This window comes from Argopecten irradians, chromosome 14 (genome assembly GCF_041381155.1).
Source record: "Argopecten irradians isolate NY chromosome 14, Ai_NY, whole genome shotgun sequence".
Classification (NCBI taxonomy): Eukaryota; Metazoa; Mollusca; class Bivalvia; order Pectinida; family Pectinidae; genus Argopecten; species Argopecten irradians.
Genome location: NC_091147.1, coordinates 23,823,410 through 23,840,585, shown reverse-complemented (window position 1 = coordinate 23,840,585; position 17,176 = coordinate 23,823,410). Strand labels below are relative to the sequence as shown.

Sequence of the window (17,176 nt, the reverse complement as noted above, 5' to 3'; positions counted from 1 at the left end):
CCACGTTGTTTGAAGCCTCTATTTCGGGTAAAATGTAGGTTTCCGGAAAATAAATGTTATAATCATAAGCTAACTCTACAATATGCAAAGACGGAATAACGACAGTGGTAGTAAACCTTGGAATATCGAGAATGTTCATTTATATACACTTAAATAAAACTGGAAAAGACCTCCGAGATGATCCTTATGTATTGCAGAACTATGTCCGGTATGGAGAGAATTATTAATTGCGCATGCACGAAAGCAAAATAAATTATCTCATATTATTTTTTGTGTTAATTAGACATATTTATACAGGATTAAACCCCATATATTTTTACCCGTTTATGCTCTGTCGGCCGTGAAGCATCTTTAAGAATTGTTCAATGTGCAAAATGTGTCTTATTTTGGAATGGCTACCCTGTTTGGGGTTGGAGTAGGAGCTACCCTGGTTGGAGTTGGAGGAGTTGAAGGACCCCCTTTTGTCTATTGTTATCTGAGAACTTAGATATTAGTTATAGACTGAACGTATTTTTGTTAATATTATTCAGCTATTTTAATAACAATGCATTACAAATCTTTAAAACCGTCATCTATGTAAAAAAAAACCATTTATTTGGTCTCTATATTATGAGGGAAAATCGTCTATTTCTCAGTAAATATATAGTATGAATATATACATTTTTATACACCTACAGAAAGCGTGACCAATTGTCTCCTATAAACCACCATGAGGTTCAGGATTCGTTAGAAGGAACTAAGAGGAAGCCCGTACTTAAACCAATATACTTTCAAGCTTTATTTCGACGTATTTTCACTTATGAATAACGAATAGTGCATCGTCTTGTTTTTCAGAGAGAGTGTGTATGAGTTGGTGTATTTATAGTTAAAAAAAAGTTCCTTGTTCCTTGTAAATTCTTGTAAATTCGAGTATAAATTCGAGGATACTCAAAAGTCGCCAGTGCATTCTTCAGACTTCTCTCAGAGTTTCAACATCGTGCCGATCAACCAGCTAAAATGATTTTCAGCGAGGGATCGTCCATCCTCTGTCTTTTTATTTTGCTTCAGCTCAACACCAGTTGCGAATTACAACTGATTGGAGAGGAAAGGAAGTATGTCTTTCTGGAACAAGCCATCTTGGAGCGGGTGAGGTCGACAATGTTCGGAATGTTGGATAATCTACAATCTAAATTAGATCATCTGGAAGAGAACGTGAAACGTCTGCAGGAGGAAATCGCTGTAATAAAATCATCGACCCACAGAACAGGTCAAGTGCATATTATTATTTTTTGGTTATATATACAGAAAACGCATGTCTTTATCTCTCTATTTCATTTAACATAAAAGTGGCAAAAAATTGACGTTACACACGCTGTTTTATTCCCTTGCGCGGCAGATTTACTCAAGATTTCTTTTACCTAGAATGTTTTTAAGAAAGATTCTTTAATCGGGCTGTGATTATTTTGTCTTTATAATGACATGTAAACTGATTTCAAATATCATAAAAGACCCGTCAGCTTTCGTGGTCGTGAAAAGCATTTTTACTGTGAACAATATCAAGTATTTAATTTACATTTCAAGAAGGTATTAGAGTATATAATATGTATATCACTCCGAGGACAATTGTAAATGAGTAAGTAAACTAAATGTTTTAAATTTCATAATGCGGGTCGTCTTATGTTTCCCTGCGCGCCCTAATTAACACGCGCTAGTTGACTATCAGTAAGTTACACGACAAAACAGGGAAATAAACAGTCATTGTGAACTTGGATTTACACCAGAAATCTTTTGGTGTTGTATTGTAAGGTCATTTTGGGTCATAAATGTAGATGTTGTAACAATATAATTGTTATTGATAAACTTTTAATTTCTATTTTGGAACCATAGCGGGCTTGCAATGGACATAATTCACATACCACTTGAGTTCCGTTAAAGTTTATGCGAGACTAGTATCTACAGTGATGATGAAAATTTAACTATTTGAAATATTTCCGCTGAAATGACGTTGTTAGCGCGGGCAATCATATTTTATAGGATCATTCCATTACCAATATATAGAGACCGCAGAGCCAAATGATTTCACTATATACGATATATTAACGTTTGCCACTGTCCAGGTTAAACGGAGTTTTCAAGTCTGGTCACCTGTCACTAATTTTGAAGAACGGCATCTCGCATACCTGGGAATAAAAAGATATAAAGATCTACCATCTTGCTAAACTTTTATTGTTGGGGTGCCATCTTATGTTGAATTCTGCACAAAAAATTGACCAAAATATTCATGAAATTCAAATATTGATCACCTCCCTCTGTCAGACACACACATTAAACATTTGAAACTGATGCGCCCTGAATACCCTCTCAGCAGGCTCCGAAACATCCACCTCTCTATGAAATCTTGTGCCCAAAAGGGGATTTCCAGGAATCTATTTTTGGTTTGATTCTGCGGTACCTATACAAACATCTTGTACAAACTTTTCATGCATCACGTGGTACATGAATCAGTCCCAGTTCTGAGAACGTTTTATCTACAAAGCATACAATTTCTATATTATTTAAAAAAGAAGCTTCATCAACTAAAGATTTTAATGTACCGCAAGTGGAATATGGAGAATATAGGATATTATAAAACTATCTAGTCCTCCGAGTAGGACTACATGCCAAATATGCAGGGCTAGATGACAAAGAAACGAAATGTATGTACCTTAATGTATACGAGACGATCAGGTTATGAACACTGATTGTTCCATCAAGATATCCTTTATCTACACGTATCTTGGTTTTTTTTAAATTTATACAGGTGCAGCAAGTGGCTGTCCACTATCCGATGTCTGCACAATTGATGGGCTTATATGTAAGTAATATATAATTTTAAACAAGCACGTTTTAAATACATTTTTGTAATTAATTCAGTATTTTTTCAATTGTTTTTTTTAACAATGCAATTACACTATACACTCAACATTTTTTTCCTAATATATAATTATATTATATGTTCCTTATGATTATCTAGTTTCTAATACATTATTTAAGGATTTATAATCTTAATAGATTGTTTTATGTTATGGTGTTATAACACAAAAATGTACTCTAAATAAACCGCGGCGGTTCATGATAAAAGTACACTTAAGATTTCTGTGTTAAATCTCCATAACATAAACAATCTATTCAAATTAATCCTTATAATTCAATTTACTCAAAATAATATCTTCAATAATCAAAATTCATTTTGAGACTCTTTTGTCTATAAAATCATTACGCCGTTACCACAGCCAATCAGAAGCGACGTTACAAACGGGGACGCCATTTTTGTCCCTTCATTGGCTGATTATCTGGCAGTACCTGCTATAAACACTAGTGAAATTATGGCATGGTTAGTCGGTGACACAGATGTGGTCCGAACCTAGTCATTAGCATATTCTAAGATATATTATAATTATACAGTATTTTTTCAGATATGTTTTCATTTAAACATACATACAGCCAAAAAAGAACTCTCGAGATACAGGAATTCGGAGTGTTGTAACAAAATCAGAGAATGTACTGTCTAAATCTCTGCTGAAGTTTATGAAGAATCGCACATGTTTGTTCGTGTCTTTGAATGACGTTCACAGCTCAATACATCAAAACTTCTGGTTTTCAATAGATTACTTAAGAAAAAAATAAAATGTCAAAATGTATGCCGAGTTATGGTACATATGACTGTAATAAAATGATATTTCAGGTCCCCGTTTCCACATGGATCCATCAACACTACATAGTTTGCTGTACCTGTCCAGAGATAACCTGACACTGTTTAATGGAGGACAAGACAACACAGACGACTTGATCAAAGGAACTGACCAGTCACGTGTCTACAAAGGGGTACAAGGATCTAGTCCTATTACAAACACACAGAAGGTATACTTCGAAGTGGAAATCTTCTACAGAATTAAACAGACCTTAGATGGAAACGATCTGGTATTCGAGATTGGCTTGTCAAAAGAGGACAGCATCGATGAAAGGACTGTTATCGCTGGTCAAAAGGGGGTTTGGTCAATTTATGGTGCTACGAATACAAACTTGCAAAATATCAATTTCGAAATTCACAGCAATGGCTCTTTTCAAAAGCTCTACGAGTTGAGTGACGTCACTTCCGGTACAGAGATAAACTCGACACTTGGGTTTTACGTTAACAGATTGGATAGGGTCATCACCGTGTTTGACATCAACAAGAACAGTACGGTATACACATTTACAGATGTAGACGGTAACCAGGATCTCTGGCCTGTGTTCGGTGGTTATAATCCCCACAAAGTTTCTGTACGCCTTCGACTTAATGCTCAAAAGGACATCTCCAGTTTTCCCTGTGACATTTTAGGATAGCTATCTGTACTGCCCCGTGAAGTTTGAGATAAACAGATAACAGAGTTCTTCAAGATAACTGCATCAATCTTTTTTTTGAATCCCGTAAAATTACAATTACACAAATACAAGACAATGTTACAATGTGACTACATTAAAAGTTTGTCTATATTCTGAAATGTCTGAATAAAAGGCTATGGAAGTTATACAAAGTTTCCTTGTTTGCGTACAGATAATTATTTTTCCTTCGAGTTACACGTATAACTGATTTACGACAATTCGTGAAAGACAAATTGATACTTCTTATGTATGACTGTTTACCACCTCACTAACTCATTATTATGAATATAACATGAATTACAGGTTTCTACTTTATGAGTATAGCAAATAAATTGAGTTTCTTCTTTACAATAAAAAAGAAAATAAACACTGTTTAGTACGGAACTGCCTCTAAGTTACCAGGTATACATTTGTACGTAGATTGACTATAATCAATAAAAACGAGACATCTAAGGAAATGTTTACAAATCATTACCGTATCTGTTCAGCAGTGAACCCTCCGTGCATATCAAAATGATGTGACCAATACTCGAATTATATAAGTTTTACCACCTTATATCTGAAGTGCCAATGTGCACAGACTTAGCGAAACTAGCATGAAATAGATACACAATACAAAATATCCAAACTTATTGGGTATACTGTAACGGAGACTAGGGCCACCAACTGAACAAATACGGTACAACACATACAATCTGTAATGCTCATATAACCGCATTTTATGTAACTAGGTGACTAGAATTAGAGTGAACACTTCAAATTGGTACATGGAATAAGTAACTTTAAGAGTCATTAAATACAAATAAATAATAATAGGTTTTCCGTAAATGAAAACATAGAGGACGAAGTGTCTTATACAAGTTCGCTACATGACACCGAAACATGCAGCGGGCACTTAAGCATTTTTGCCTTTGCATAGTTTGTAGTTGGTATTACAAAACTTACACTGTGCGTCAATACGCTTACGATTCTGTTGTTGCTTTTCAATGCACCGCCCATGCTGTTCACCATGTCAGGGGGGAATATATACTCTCAGTCACTCGGGTGCTTGAAATATAGGGTGTCAGTACACCAAATTACCTTCGCGACGAACGGCGTTCCAGCACACTATCAGACCACAGGAATCTGAGGATTAGTTACAGATTATATTATCATAGACCCACCAGAGTGCCCTAGGATCATTTTAGACGTTTTAGTGGTCTTTATCAAAAAACAATAAAAATCATATTCGACATGGTACTATATACGAGAAGGGTGGAAAGCCTCAGACTCCAAATTTCTAACCCGCCCACTTTAAGCGGCAATAAAAACATATTTCTAGTATATCATCATAAACACGGCTCCTACGGTTGGAAAGAGCGATTATTTTCCTTTCAAAATCATCCTACATATCTATACAAAGTGTCGTCATTAAGACGATAAAAGCCCCATTAATGCAAACACCTTGAACGTCAGCTAATTAAAATTCATACTAGTGGTGTGGCCGAAATAATATGCATGAGCGAAGCTTCGACTGCAATCTCACTGGCCGGCGATAAAAAGTCCACAGTTGTATATGTTTTAATAGTAACGGCGACAGCCATATATAGATATACAAAGTCCCGAAAAGATAGACTTGTTTATAGCCCGCCGATGAGATTGCAGCCGAAGCCTCGCTCATGCAGATGGAAAGACGGACGGATGGATGGATGGATTTTCTTGTAACAGCCCTAATAGATTTTAAGTTAACACAGAATCGGAAGGGCATAAAAAAGAAAAATTCCAGTAGAAAAAACAACGGCTCGACCATGACAATGGTATAGAAACTACTGAAGCATAAACTACGGAGGCATTAACATCCCATTTCGAGAAATCAGGTGCTCTATCTATAGAGTATATAAATAACAATATTATCTCGTCAGAATATGTTACATGTCCCCATGCAACCAATCAACTGCCAGCTATTGTTGTCTAAGAAGAATAAATCTCAACTTTTTGTCTCAGAAGAGAATTTTATTAACAGAAAAAAAATTTACACGCAACGCTGATGATATATAAGACGACAAAATTAATCGGTTATATACCTACCGTACTGAACTCTATAAGCGCCCTTTCCTTGGTTTGAAGCCTCTATTTCGGGTAAAAATTAGGTTTCTGGAAAATGAATTTTATAATCAGAAGTTAAGAATCTTCTCTGCTGAGAAGTCAAACATTTTCTATGAGTAACTTGTTTTTCTTATTTTTTGAAACAGAATTTCATGCCTACGTTGAAAATTAAATAAAATCATATGGTAATACATGTACATGTTTGCTTTATTAAGAGATATTGTGAATATAAAGTAGATATTTGACATACATGTATTGTGTGATTATTACCGGAATTTCACTGTCTGGACCATACACACAAGTTACAGCAGTAGTGCCCAAATATGTTGTCTGAAAAGTATGCATGTTTGCATAATTAACAATACAAATGTTTTCTTTTCGAAAATGAAAGTACTGCACATTCAACCTATTCGTTGTTCTCAGGTGGTCTGAAATCAAAATGTGATGTTTCAAATCACACCGTCCACTTCAATCAAAAATTAACCCAGAAGATTGTTTTCTCCACAGATATATTTTTTGTGTAAATGTGTGTATGTGCTATTCATCGTTCTACTACATAGTACTTATACTATATAATCATACATTAAGTTATGGAGATAAGCCGAAAACTGTACAACATGTTGGAGAAAGAACTGTATCGAGGCCCGTCAGAGCCGAGACCTGTTCTTTCTCCAACATATTGTACAGTTTTCGGCTTATCTCTAACTTAAAACATAGCAAGTCTTTGTGTTAATAAAGTACACTTTTATTTCTAATATAAGCCAGTTTTTTTGCCTTTGTCTGTGAGCTCAGGTAACTCTACCAATGTACATTCAACCACGACAAATCCAATATAGACAATAGCAACATATAATTACCTTTGCCTGTGTTATATGTGATGAATAGCATTCATGAACGGAATGCATGAAGCATGTTTTTTGGTTGGGCAACTATCTGCAAATTCACTTTAACCATGTCCACCGACAGTGATGGAGGGATATTACTTTCTTATATTAATTTAAGCGATGTAATAAGGTGACTTTAGTAACTTTTATTGCTAAAAGGACATTTCTGTCAAATGTCTGATGTGATCAAGATCACATATGAAACTAGACTTGCAATTTAGGCGTTTGTTTGAAAGCGTCTTGCTAAAATGATCGCATATAATAATGATTTTCCAGGCTAGTTCAAAACAGTCTGTGCCCCCAGAACTTACATTGAATTCAGAGGATTTAAAACTTCGACCTCTCGAGGGACAATCTTGGATTTATTTATACCATGTGCAATTCCATTCAACAACCCAATGGGATTTAGGGATTCCGGCAGGTTGTGTGTTAACATAAATATGGGATTATGCCCGGAGACATATACTCACCCTCATTGTGTAACTCTTCCATAAGTTACCTTTTGCTGTTTTATAAGTGACTGTCTTATATTAGAGTCACATATATAAGACAGTAAAAGGTAACATATAGGACAGTTACAGGTATTGGTCCCATAATCCTGGAGTTAAAGTACAGAAACAACAATAGATGACATCAGAACTATGCTTTAAATGTTAAATATCATATATTTGATACCAAACAAAGAATGACTACAAACCAAGTTGACAAAATATAGACTGGAAAAAGTGAACATGCATGGTCAATTATAATTTATAATCCTCGATGCTTCTAGGGTTACTACTAGTGACGTTATATGACGAATTTGCATATGACAGAGTTATCTGAACTTGCGGGTAGGTATTGATCGTAACGTCATGTTTAGGAGAAAACAACGTGAATTGCACTCACAAAATAATGACGTAACAATTGATACCTACCCACAAGGGAGCTAACTCTGTAATATACAAAGACGGAATAACGACAGTGGTAGTAAACCTTGGAATATCGAGAATGTTCATTTATATACACTTACATAAAGCTGGAAAAGACCTCCGAAGTGATCCTTAATTTCAAATGGACAAATGTTTCTGACGGGTATTTATTATCTCTTGGTAAATTATATGAATTCGGAAATCGAAATTGATATTTTAGTTTAAAATATGCATTTTGATAGTGAAAATTTAAAAACACAAATGCTTCATCGCTGATAAATGACATCTTTTCGCTATCAAAAACAGGAACAAACGAATGAGTATTTTCTCCAGTTACAAAGGTTACTTACTTTAACTTTAAAAAAATAATTAATTGCATCCCGAAAATATTCCGAAGCACTATGTCCTGTATGGAGTGAATTACTAATTGCGCATAAGCAAAATGAATTATCTCATATTATTTTTTGTGTTAATTAGACATATTTATACAGGAATAAACCCCATATATTGTTCAACTGAAGAGAATCGTTTATGCTCTGTCGGCCGTGAAGCATCTTTAAGAATTGTTCAATGCAAAATGTGTCTTATTTTGGAATGGCTACCCTGTTTGGGGTTGGAGTAGGAGCTACCCTGGTTGGAGTTGGAGGAGTTGAAGGACCCCCGTTTGTCTATTGTTATCTGAGAACTTAGATATTAGTTATAGACTGAACGTATTTTTGTTAATATTATTCAGCTATTTTAATAACAATGCATTACAAATCTTTAAAACCGTCGTCTATGTAAAAAAAATAACAACATTTACTTGGTCTCTATATTATGAGGGAAAATCGTCTATTTCTCAGTAAATATATAGTATGAATATATACATTTTTATACACCTACAGAAAGCGTGACCAATTGTCTCCTATAAACCACCATGAGGTTCAGGATTCGTTAGAAGGAACTAAGAGGAAGCCCGTACTTAAACCAATATACTTTCAAGCTTTATTTCGACGTATTTTCACTTATGAACAACGAATAGTGCATCGTCTTGTTTTTCAGAGAGAGTGTGTATGAGTTGAGTGTATTTATAGTTAAAAAAGTTCCTTGTTCCTTGTAAATTCTTGTAAATTCGAGTATAAATTCGGGGATACTCCCCTACATGAGTAGAAGCTGCCAGTGCATTCTTCAGACTTCTCTCATTGTTTCAACATCGTGCCGATCAACCAGCTAAAATGATTTTCAGCGAGGGATCGTCCATCCTCTGTCTTTTTATTTTGCTTCAGCTCAACACCAGTTGCGAATTACAACTGATTGGAGAGGAAAGGAAGTATGTCTCTCTGGAACAAGCCATCTTGGAGCGGGTGAGGTTGACAATGTTCGGAATGTTGGATGATCTACAATCTAAATTAGATCATCTGGAAGAGAACGTGAAACGTCTGGAGGAGGAAATCGCTGTAATAAAATCATCGACCCACAGAACAGGTCAAGTGCATATTATTATTTTTGGTATATATTCAGAAAACGCATGTCTTTTTCTCTCTATTTCATTTAACATAAAAGTGCAAAAAATTGACATTACACACGCTGTTTTATTCCCTTGCGCGGCAGATTTACTCAAGATTTCTTTTACCAAGATTTCTTTTATGCGAGACTAGTATCTACAGTGATGATGAAACTTAACTATTTGTAATCTTCCCGCTGAAATGATGTTGTTAGCGCGGGCAATCATATTTAAGGATCATTCCATTACCAATATATAGAGACCGCAGAGCCAAATGATTTCGCTATATACGATATATTAACGTTTGCCACTGTCCAGGTTAAACGGAGTTTTCAAGTCTGGTCACCTGTCACTAATTTTGAAGAATGGCATCTCGCATACCTGGGAATAAAAAAAATAAAGATCTACCAACTTGCTAAACTTTTATTGTTGGGGTGCCATCTTATGTTGAATTCCGCACCAAAAATTGACCAAAATATTCATGAAATTCCAATATTGATTACCTCCCCCTGTCAGACACACACTTAACAGAATTTTAAAATTTCTTAACATATTTTACATCTACATGTATTGCCCAACTCAAACATTTAACATTTGAAACTGATGCGCTCTGAATACCCTATCAGCAGGCTCCGAAACATGCACCTTTCTATGAAATCTTGTGCCCAAAAGGGGATTTCCAGGAATCTATTTTTGGTTTGATTCTGCGGTCCCTATACAAACATCTCGTACAAACTTTTCATGCATCACGTGGTACATGAATCAGTCCCAGTTCTGAGAACGTTTTATTCACAAAGCATACAATTTCTATATTATTTAAAAAAGAAGCTTCATCAACTAAAGATTTTAATGTACCGCAAGCGGAATATGGAAAATATAGGATATTATAAAACTATCTAGTCCCCCGAGTAGGACTACATGCCAAATATGCAGGGCTAGATGGCGAAGAAACGAAATGTATGTACCTTAATGTATACGAGACGATCAGATTATGAACACTGATTGTACCATCAAGATATCTTTTATCTACACGTATCTTGTTTTTTTTTTTTAAATTTATACAGGTGCAGCAAGTGGCTGTCCACTATCCGATGTCTGCACAATTGATGGGCTTATATGTAAGTAATATATAATTTTAAACAAGCACGTTTTAAATACATTTTTGTAATTAATTCAGTATTTTTTCAATTGTTTTTTTAACAATGCAATTACACTATACACTCAACATTGTTTTCCTAATATATAATTATATTATATGTTCCTTATGATTATCTAGTTTCTAATACATTATTTATGGATTTATAATCTCAATAGATTGTTTTATGTTATGGTGTTATAACACAAAAATGTACTCTAAATAAACCGCGGCGGTTCATGATAAAAGTACACTTAAGATTTCTGTGTTAAATCTCCATAACATAAACAATCTATTCAAATTAATCCTTATAATTCAATTTACTCAAAATAATATCTTCAATATTCAAAATTCATTTTGAGACTCTTTTGTCTATAAAATCATTACGCCGTTACCTCAGCCAATCAGAAGCGACGTTACAAACGGGGACGCCATTTTTGTCCCTTTATTGGCTGATTATCTGGCAGTACCTGCTATAGACACTAGTAAAATTATAGCATGGTTAGTCGGTGATACAGATGTGGTCTGAATCTAGTCATTTGAATGATTTTCACAGCTCAATACATCAAAACTTCTGGTTTTCAATAGATTACTTGAGAAAAAATAATATGTCAAAATGTTTGCCCAGTTATGGTACAAATGACGGTAATAAAATGATATTTCAGGTCCCCGTTTCCACATGGATCCATCAACACTACATAGTTTGCTGTACCTGTCCAGAGATAACCTGACACTGTTTAACGGAGGACAAGACAATACAGACGACTTGATCAAAGGAACTGACCAGCCAAGTGTCTACAGAGGTGTACAAGGATCTAGTCCTATTACAAACACACAGAAGGTATACTTCGAAGTGGAAATCTTCTACAGAATTAAACAGACCTTAGCTGCAAACGATCTGGTATTCGAGATTGGCTTGTCAAAAGAGGACAGCATCGATGAAATGACTGTTATCGCAGGTCAAAAGGGGACTTGGTCAATTTATGCTGCTATGAATACAAACTTGCAAAATATTAATTTCGAAATTCAAAGCAATGGCTCTTTTGAACAACGCTACGAGTTGAGTGACGTCACTTCCGGTACAGAGATAAACTCGACACTTGGGTTTTACGTTAACAGATTGGATAGAGTCATCACCGTGTTTGACATCAATAGGAACAGTACGGTATACACATTTACAAATGTAGACGGTGACAAGGATCTATGGCCTGTGTTCTGTGGTTATAATCCCCACAAAGTTTATGTACGCCTTCGACTTAATGCTCAAAAGGACATCTCCAGTTTTCCCTGTGACATTTTAGGATAGCTATCAGACTTCTGTCTAAAATCTCCAATTCAGGTTTTCAATGTTTAAGAAGGTATACTGCAATCCATCAGCACACAATGAGATTCGGTAGAGCAGATTGGTGTTTGATTGATAGAGGATCTTACATGAGTACATAATATATATATGCATATATTTATATTTTGCCACAGCGACTCCAATTACTCTAATGATAATCGTGATCTGCATTATGAGCCAATAAATGCAGCCTAGACTGGTGTAGTAATATCTATATAAATGGATGTGAGTCTTGTTTACTGACACCATGTTAGTCCGCACGGGAAAATTGACGTAGTAGTTGAATGAACCAGTTTGGTTATGAAAACTATAAAACAATCTTTTAAATGTCTGGATTATTGAAAGTAAACTGAAAATCTATTGAAAAATATTGAAATTTTGTTGTTACTTCAATTTTTATAGGGACTATTTTTTATCACATTGAACATGGCTGTTGAGGTTGAATGATTGAAGCGGGAAATTCAAATGTTCACTCGCATCTAAATTATGGTTTACTTTCAACTAGAAAGTAAAATGTAAATATAACAATTAAAGGATTGTTAGATTGCATTTACTGGAGATATAAATGCAATCTGAGTGGTAGATAATTATTCATAGCGCCCTAACGGCCTAACGGGCGCTATTCTATTTATCTGCCACCTAGACTGCATTCAAATCTCAAATAATTGCAATTTAAAAATCCTTTAATTGTTCAATACATATTTATTTCAAACTAGTGATTTCGTTTAATAAATATCACATTACATGGTCATTCCTGTAGGAATCTACTTATCACATAACTATAAAGTAATTATGGAATTAAGGACAATATTTAAATTTCGTTATATATCTTAAAGGGACAATTCAATTAGGCTAATTCTGTTACATAACAGCAAAGCAAAAAGTGACATAGATGTATTGTTCTACATTCCTTATGAAACATATAACAAAAAATATTGACAAATTTCACAACATTGCTAAGTATTTTGATTGATACCGTTGAAATTCCAAATTGTTGATCAATACGATTAATTAAGCAGGAACAACATGTATATACCCGAGCCAGTCACGCACGTTAAACAAATGTAATACATAACCACTGAGGAGTTGATGAACATGCATCTAATAAGGTAAACACACTACTGTAAGAGCGATTTGAGTAGTTCTTGACAAAACGTTCTTAACTACACTGGCAAGGGCCAGGTTTCGGCATACAAGACATCCGACCATTATGTGTAAGGGGGACAGCAAGCGAACTTGAAATTTCATATACATTTCACTGCAGTGGGCTTTTCTGGCATATTACGGTAAAATCAGCTGATCTAATTTCTATTGGATCTGGTTTGTTTCCGAAATATGTACACATTTTAATGTAAACTTAGACTGAATTGTCACTTTAACGTCCTGTCCAGCAAACTTTGACCCTCCCATAAAAAGCAAAAAGTGTTCATAAAAGTTTCACCCCTCTCAATAACTTTTCCATGTCAGATTTATACCGAATAGTAGAAATGAGATCATCAGACAGAAATTCAACCACTTCTAAAAAAAGGTAACCCTGGTCAGCTCAGTAACCTAACTGTTTGCAGACGATACCAAGATTTTCAAAGAGATCACATGTAATGCTGATAAAATAAAAATGCAAAGACCTAACTGCTCTCCGAGAATGGTCGGACAAATGGTCACTAAGGTTCCACCCAGATAAAAGTGTTGTATTACGATTGGGTAAATCATCAGATGATCCTGATCCTCACCACTTCTATCTTACGAAAGAAAACAACAAATACCAGCTCAAGACAGTGGAGAGTGAGACCGACCTCGGCATCATGGTAGACTCCAAACTTACTTTTGATCAATACATTCAGGACAAGGTCAATAAGGCAAACAGCATTACTGGCCTGATCAAAAGAATTTTCTCTCATTTGGACGAGAACTTCATAATGTTATATAAGGCCCTAGTGAAACCCCATCTAGAATATGAAAATATATTCTGGCACCCTCACTGGAACACATAACAGCGATCGAGAATGTCCAACGAAGAGCTACAAAATTAATCCCAACTATTAAGGATATTCAATATTCAGATAGACTGAAAAACATTGCACCTTCTATTAGCCAAGAGAAGAATCAGAGGTGACATGATAGAATCTTACAAAATCTTCAACAAATACGATCAATCAGTCACCTTCAGCCTGCAACGTAATCACAGTTTTACTAGGGGTCGCAACTATAAAATTATCTATAAGCAGATCTCAAAGAGACATTGGAAAATATTGTTTTAGTTCTCGCATTGTATCTGCATGAAACAATCTACCATCGGAAGCGCCATACATCAAAACATTCGAAGCACGTCTTGAAAAATGAAAATGTGCTATAAGACTACCGCCCCCTCCCCCAACAGGGAAAGATGAAAAGAAGGAGCTGAATAAAGAGGCCTATGCCTGTGTTCAGAAAACATCCTACGGTATCCTAAGGCAAATGTGCAGTTGCGCCTATTTTAAAATAGTTTTTTTTAATACAGTTGTTTTTATTCCATCAATGACGTTTAGTATTTGTCAATATTTCCAGATGAGGAATTTTATTGGTGTCATTAAGGCGAGACATCTCTATAGTAACACACTCATTAGTCTTGACAGCCTGTCGACTTGTTTAATGTTTTTGAAAAGCGACGCCTTGTGTAGAAAGAACATACGTACCCGGCCTACAACAATATCCGCCGAAAAGTCTTAAGAGCTACAATATCGTAGTTACACCTTGTGTTGAAGTGAAGGATGCTGTCTTGTGTCAAATGGTTCTGTTTCTTGGGAGTGAAGGACAGGTTTGGGATAGTTACTGGCCATGATAGATTATTTTTATACATTTAATTCCATCCCTTCAATCTTAATAGTTTTAGATGTTCCACCGCTGACAAATGGTATTTTTTCTCTATCAAAAATAGGATCCTACGATGAAATATTTTTCTTCAGTTACAACAAGAGGCCCAGAGGGCCTGTATCGCTCACCTGGGTTCTGAATACAGGTTCATTGTTTCTTTTCTGAAGGAATTCGAATATTTACCTCTAATTCCCCTATTGGGCCCCGCCCCGGGGAGTCAAAGCCAAAATTTATACAAGTTCTGTTTCACTTCTCCCAAGGATGTTTGTGGTAAAATTTGGTTACAATCCATGCAGAACTCTAGGACAAGTAGCGATTTGTAGGATTTACCCTTATTTCCCCTATTGGGCCCCGCCCCTTATGCCCCCGGGGGGTCAGAGCCAAAATTTATACAAGTTCTGTTCCCCCTCCCCCAAGGATGTTTGTGGCCAAAATTGGTTACAATCCATGCAGAACTCTAGGAAAAGTAGTGATTTATAGGATTTACCTCTATTTCCTTATCGGGCCCCGCCCCTCCTGCCCGCGGGGGGTCAGAGCCAAATTTTATGCAAGTTCTGTTCCCCTTCCCCCAAGGATGTTTGTGGCCAAATTTGGTTACAATCCATGCAGAACTCTATGACTAGTAGCGATTTAAAGGAAATGTTGACGGACAGACGGACGCTGCGCCATGACATAAGCTCACCGGCCCTTCGGGCCAGGAGAGCTAAAAATTACTTACTTTACACCATTAATAGCACTGAAAACTTTGAACTTCTTACTTTACTCACAGATAAATATATTAAATATAATTAATTGCATCACGAAACAAGAGATCCCAGAGGGATCCTGGCGCCCACCAAAGATTAATCTATGTCTGACAAATGAAAGAGGGATCTTTTCTCTGCTTTTCAAACTTACACTTCTTTTTTCTGCTTTTCAAACTTTAAACTATCAAAATCCAAGATGGTGGTCGCAAAATGCAATAGGCAGAACTAGGGTCCTAGAGGAACCTACATATGATATTTGAGAACAATCCCTTCAATACTTTCTGAGAAATAGCGGTAACAAACTTTAACTATCAAAATCCAAGATGGCTACCGGTCGGCCATTTTGTTGACCGATCAGTCCCAAAATGCAATATGCACAACTGGGGTCCTAGGGGAACCTACATATGAAATTTGAGAAAGATCCCTTCAGTGCTTTCTGAGAAATAGCGGTAACAAACTTTAACTATCAAAATCCAAGATGGCTACCTGGCGGCCATCTTGTTGACTGATCAGTCCCAAAATGCAATATGCACTACTGGGGTCCTAGGGGAACCTACATATAAAATTTGAGAACAATCCCTTCAATACTTTCTGAGAAATAGCGGTAACAAACTTTAACTATCAAAATCCAAGATGGCCACCGGTCGGCCATCTTGTTGACCGATCAGTCCCAAAATGCAATATGCACAACTGGGGTCCTAGGGGAACCTACATATGAAATTTGAGAAAGATCCCTTCAGTACTTTCTGAGAATTAGCGGTAACAAACTTTAACTATCAAAATCCAAGATGGCGGCTGGTCGGCCATCTTGTTGACCGATCAGTCCCAAAATGCAATATGCACAACTAGGGTCCTACGGGAACCTACATATGAAATTTGAGAAAGATCACTTCAATACTTTATGAGAAATAGCGGTAACAAACTTTAACTATCAAAATCCAAGATGGCTGCCTGGCGGCCATCTTGTTGACCGATCAGTCCCAAAATACAATATGCACAACTAGGGTCCTAGGGGAACCTACATATGAAATTTGAGAAAGATCCCTTCAGTACTTTCTGAGAATTAGCCGTAACAAACTTTAACTATCAAAATCCAAGATGGCGGCTGGTCGGCCATCTTGTTGACCGATCAGTCCCAAAATGCAATATGCACAACTAGGGTCCTAGGGGAACCTACATATGAAATTTGAGAAAGATCCCTTCAGTACTTTCTGAGAAATAGCGGTAACAAACTTCAACTATCAAAATCCAAGATGGCTGCCTGGCGGCCATCTTGTTGACCGATCAGTCCCAAAATACAATATGCACAACAAGGGTCCTAGGGGAACCTACATATGAAATTTGAGAAAGATCCCTT

The 17,176-nt window shown here is 36.1% G+C and overlaps 2 protein-coding genes across 2 annotated transcripts; both read left to right on the top strand.

Annotated features, from left to right (window-relative positions):
* The first annotated feature begins 730 nt into the window (after positions 1–730).
* LOC138308125 (uncharacterized) lies at positions 731–4,757 on the top strand. Its single transcript, XM_069249070.1, has 3 exons — positions 731–1,246; positions 2,780–2,833; positions 3,704–4,757. The coding sequence occupies exons 1-3, from the start codon at positions 997–999 to the stop codon at positions 4,342–4,344; spliced, it is 945 nt and encodes a 314-aa protein (XP_069105171.1). The 5' UTR covers positions 731–996; the 3' UTR covers positions 4,345–4,757.
* Positions 4,758–9,378: 4,621 nt separating this feature from the next.
* LOC138308133 (uncharacterized) lies at positions 9,379–12,344 on the top strand. The gene is made up of 3 exons (XM_069249074.1): positions 9,379–9,727; positions 10,811–10,864; positions 11,547–12,344. The coding sequence occupies exons 1-3, from the start codon at positions 9,478–9,480 to the stop codon at positions 12,185–12,187; spliced, it is 945 nt and encodes a 314-aa protein (XP_069105175.1). The 5' UTR covers positions 9,379–9,477; the 3' UTR covers positions 12,188–12,344.
* Positions 12,345–17,176: the final 4,832 nt, after the last annotated feature.

Bases quoted from the DNA above. Each gene is read 5' to 3' on its own strand.
- LOC138308125 (XM_069249070.1), top strand. From the start codon at position 997: ATGATTTTCAGCGAGGGATCGTCCATCCTCTGTCTTTTTATTTTGCTT. The intron at 1,247-2,779 runs GTCAAGTGCATA...AAATTTATACAG, and splicing joins ATCATCGACCCACAGAACAG to GTGCAGCAAGTGGCTGTCCA. The intron at 2,834-3,703 runs GTAAGTAATATA...ATGATATTTCAG, and splicing joins CACAATTGATGGGCTTATAT to GTCCCCGTTTCCACATGGAT.
- LOC138308133 (XM_069249074.1), top strand. From the start codon at position 9,478: ATGATTTTCAGCGAGGGATCGTCCATCCTCTGTCTTTTTATTTTGCTT. The intron at 9,728-10,810 runs GTCAAGTGCATA...AAATTTATACAG, and splicing joins ATCATCGACCCACAGAACAG to GTGCAGCAAGTGGCTGTCCA. The intron at 10,865-11,546 runs GTAAGTAATATA...ATGATATTTCAG, and splicing joins CACAATTGATGGGCTTATAT to GTCCCCGTTTCCACATGGAT.